The sequence below is a fragment of the Diachasma alloeum genome, unplaced genomic scaffold, assembly GCF_001412515.2.
Source record: "Diachasma alloeum isolate Michigan unplaced genomic scaffold, Dall2.0 Dall_scaffold_00188, whole genome shotgun sequence".
NCBI classification, from domain to species: Eukaryota; Metazoa; Arthropoda; class Insecta; order Hymenoptera; family Braconidae; genus Diachasma; species Diachasma alloeum.
The window spans coordinates 244584-248922 of NW_021680354.1; the positions used below are offsets into that span (position 1 = coordinate 244584).

Consider the following 4339-nt stretch of genomic DNA (forward strand, 5'->3'; position numbering starts at 1 on the left):
CTGTTTCCATCGTTACCTCTCCCATCTCTCCCCTACGTTCTGTCCCCTCTCGCCTCCTGATTCTGTCCACCTTTTGCTCCAATTCTTCTTGAAGTCCTCCGCCCTCTCTTCCTTCCATCTCAGTCGTTTTTGTTGAGTCTCTCTTTTTTCGGCCTTTACTCTCTCCTCCTCGTTCCATTCCACCCTGAATATGATCGGTAGATGGTCTGATCCCTCCTGTTCCCTCACCTTCATGTCCATAAACTAGCTCGGTGCTTCGTTTCCTTCCATCTTGACCAGCACGTAATCCAAGACACTCCCCAGTCCCGCTCCTTCCCCTGCAAACGTTATTTTCCCCTCCTCGTCCCCCCTGGCCCTTCCATTTTGAACTAAGAGTGCCCTCTCCTCACACCATTCCATTAGCTTCTTCCCTTCTCCTCTTATCGTCTTGTCTTGTGATTTCCTTTCTGTTATCCTTATCTCTTCTTTCCATCCGCAATCTGCTACTCCCTGTAGCTCTCCTGATCTTGCATTTAAGTCGCCTACGATAATCAGTCTCTCCTCTGACCCCTCCGAGTCCTCCACCAGTTCGTCCATCTTCCCCAGTGCTCTTTTTAAGTTTTTCCTGACGTTGTTGTAGATGGTTATTACCCTGTAACTCTCTCTGCTTTCTCTTTCTTGGATCCTCAGTTTCATTCCATATTCCCATTCCTCTACTATCCAGTCTGCTTTCAATGTCTTCCTTATGCCTACTAGATGTCCCCCGCTAGCCTTTCCCCTTTTATGAATTCTCTTGGCTTCTTTCCCGAACCATTCGAATTTTGAGTTCAACTTCTCCCGCATTCTCTTCATACCTTTCGCCTCCAAATGTGTTTCCTGGAACAAAACGACGTCCGTTGTTTCCCAACGTTTCTCATTCTTACCTATGTTTGCCGCGTTTTCCACGTTCCAGTGCCATATCCTTAGCAGCCTGTTCTCCTCGTCCTCTCCTTCTCCTGCCGTTGACTTAAAAGGGCGTTCTCCTTCCCTTCCTTGCCGTGCTCCCTTTCTGTCTCAGTTCCCCCTTCTCCTCATCCCACTCTAGTCCCGCTCCGTCCACCATTAGCGAGTTGTATGCTGTCTCTACTTGTATGCCTCTTCTTCTCCAATTGCGCGCCTCCTTCTCCCGCCAGGCCTGCACCACTCTTTGCCTTTCTGTCAAGTCGTCCTCAATGTATACCCCCCAGCCCATTTCTCCCAGTCTTGTCTTTTCTTTCATCACCATTATTTTCTGATCCAAGTCTTCCGCTCTGATCAGCCATCCTCCTTTCTGCCTTCTTTCTAGCCCTTCCACTTTCACTTCTACTCTCAGAGTCTTTTGGAACCAGCGCTCCAGTTCCTCCTTTTTTGATCTGGAGATTAGAGTTAGCCCCTTTACCACCATATTTTTCCTTCTTCCTCTTCTTTCCATTCTTTCTCTCTCCCATTCCTCGCTGAACAGGCCTCTCGGTGGCGGGTTCCGTGCATCCTCCATTTGTTGCTCTGGCTCACTGTTCCATTGCCCTCAATCCTCGGCATTACCTCTTTTCCCGCCTTCACTGTTTCTGTTTCCTTTTCCTCCGCTACTTACACTCTCGCTGCCACTACTGCTTTCCCTTCTTGTTCCTGTCTTCTCTCTCCATCTAGGGGGTTCCTCCATCTTTTCCTGGGTCTCTTGTGGTCCTTTCCCTTCCCCCCACCCCTCAGTTCCGCTATCTGTCGACTTTCTACCGCTTGTGTTTATCTCTGGGCTTTGTGTGGTCTCCTGTCTGCCTTCTTGAATTCTCTCTTCGTTGCTTCTTTTCCTTGTCTTTTTTTGCTCCTCATTATCCTTTTTTCTCGTCTCAAACTCAGCCCTGTCTTTTTCCTTTCCCACCTGCTCAACTCTTTCGTGATTACTTTCTCCCCAATCTTTCCACCACGTTTGCCTGAAATTCCCCTGCCTTGGTCCTGACTCCTCTGTTCTCCTCTCCCTCCGTCTCTCGCAGTCTTCACATCTCCATCCCTCTCCACCCGGTTCCCTTCCCTCTGTGTTCCTCGTTCCCGTTTCTGCCACTAGTTCTTTCCTGAGTACATACCTCAAATCCGTGCTGAGGACTCTCTTTAGCTCCGTTCTCATTAACCCTTCCAGATCTGACATCCTTGCTTCCCATTCCTCCTTCTGTTTTTCCTCCCATTTTTTTAACCAGCTCTTCATGCTTTCCTGAGTCCACACTTCCTCGTTCGTATCTGCTTCTGACACCCTTTCCTCTGTGGTCTCGTATTCACTGCCTTCCCCTGCTTCTCCACTGCCTTCCCTTGCTTCTCTTCCTTTACTCATGATCCATTTATATATATTACATTTTATTCAAAATGTCACTTTAAATTTGGCGAATTCGCCCGGGTTGCTATTGATAAATTTAAACCCCTTTTAGACATCACATATATGTTGTCATGGGTGCTGACATGTATGTACAGATAATGTATGCGTTTCGAAGGAAGGTGGGGGATGGGGACATCCGCCACCTCCCTTCGAAACGCATGATAATTTTAAAATTTACATAATTAAGATATTTCAAATCAAATTCAAAAGCGTAAGGTACGACATTTACATACAGAAAAAATGTTTCACTGAGCGTAATTTACGGTTTGCTAAACGTAATTTAGGTTTAACGCCAAGATGATGTCTGGTGCTTTTTTATCCATCATGAAAATCACAATGGAGGCTTCAAAATTACGTATTTTACGATCAAAATAAAAACGTAAATTTCGCCCAAATAAGCGTCTTACGTTTTTTTATTACTTTTTCCGGAATATTTTTTTATATTATTTATTTCAATTCATTACATTTTTTATCGTAAACTTAAATTTGTAAATTACAATTCTTTAAATATTTACATGTTTTTCATGTTTTTTCTACGTATTTTGTGGCCGTGAGCAGTTGGTTTTTTCCAATTTATTTAGTAATTCTGATGGTATTTGGTGAATTTCAGCAAATAATTAATTAATTTCGAATTCGTAATAATGAAATTACGAGAAATTTTGATGAGAAAAAAAATTCTAAGGAGTTAATGGGAACTTTTGATCCATCAAAAAAATTGACGAAAACGTAGAGAAAATTTAACACATGGTTGTCAAATGAAATTGAAACATCTTTTCTGAATTTCAATTAATTAGTTGTTAAAATTCAATAACTAGTTGATGAATTGCAACAACTAATTGGTGAATTTCTACAACTAGTTGGTGACATTGACCAAATAATTTTCTCCGCGTTCATCTCCAGAATAGTTGAACTGAAATTCTATTATAGTTTCCTTGAAATTGCAGCGGAAATGTTATTTGTCCGAAATTTCCCTGACTCTTACCGGAAATTTCAGTGAAAAATTTTCAACAGTGCATATCTTCGTATGAGTTATTATCATATATTTTTCTCCGTATCTGAATATTATTATATCAAGAATTATTTTTGCAACTGCGAAATAAATTACTTCAGATTTATGCATAAAATTTTCCCATATTATTTGACAGAAATGGATCCCAGTAGAATATAATCCATTCGGGGTTGAAAATTTTTTGGAAAATTTTTCTCCCCCTCCGGTGATTCATAGCAACTTATCAAGGGGAAGTATCAATGATGAACGGCGTTCTTCCGGTTTCCCTTGGACCTCCTCCTGATTTGGCAAAACGCCCGTCCGCTCGTCCACAACCGACACTGCTCCACTCTCCGCCCTATCGGAACATATGTCGGCATTTCTCCATCTACCCGAGCATGTCGTTAAATAATCCCGCGTACTTGAAACCGAGATCACGTTGTGCACAGGGTTCTAAACAATGGAACTATACGCGAAGTGTAATAAAGCCAAGGCTTGTGGCTTTGATTGGTAGAACAACTCTTGAAAAGTTGCAACATAACATTCTTCACTTCGATCGTCTAGTCGCTGGAGTATTCGTTTCTGGGGTTTACGAGCTTGCCGAACGTAAACTAGTGACTCCTGGTGTATTTACGGCAAATGCGGGGAATCGGAACCATCGATTTTGCCTAGAATGACCCGGAAGTCCTCGCAGATGTTTTCAAATACTTCAGTCCCTGTTCCGCTCGGATGTTCCTGGGTTTTTCTTATTGCTCGCAATATACTTGTTAGGCGGGAATTGATATCGTCGCCGGATAGCCAAAGGGGCGTAGGTGTCCAAAGGCCCTTTTTCGAGGACAGAAAGGCCCGTTTCAATGGTTTTTCGACCTTCTATAGAATTCACTACGAACAAAAATGTCGGAAAAGTGGTGGCTATACCGCTCATCTAAGGAATAACGATAATTTTCGCATCCCAAACCATAATTTTGAATAAAATTACAGTCGGATAACAT

The 4339-nt window shown here is 42.9% G+C and overlaps 1 protein-coding gene across 1 annotated transcript; it reads right to left on the reverse strand.

Annotated features, from left to right (window-relative positions):
• Window positions 1-243: 243 nt before the first annotated feature.
• LOC107048360 lies at window positions 244-2317 on the reverse strand. Its single transcript, XM_015271509.1, has 3 exons — window positions 1589-2317; window positions 1016-1360; window positions 244-855 (listed from the first exon to the last, which is right to left on the reverse strand). Exons 1-3 carry the CDS (start codon window positions 2315-2317, stop codon window positions 244-246), a joined length of 1686 nt encoding a protein of 561 aa, XP_015126995.1.
• Window positions 2318-4339: the final 2022 nt, after the last annotated feature.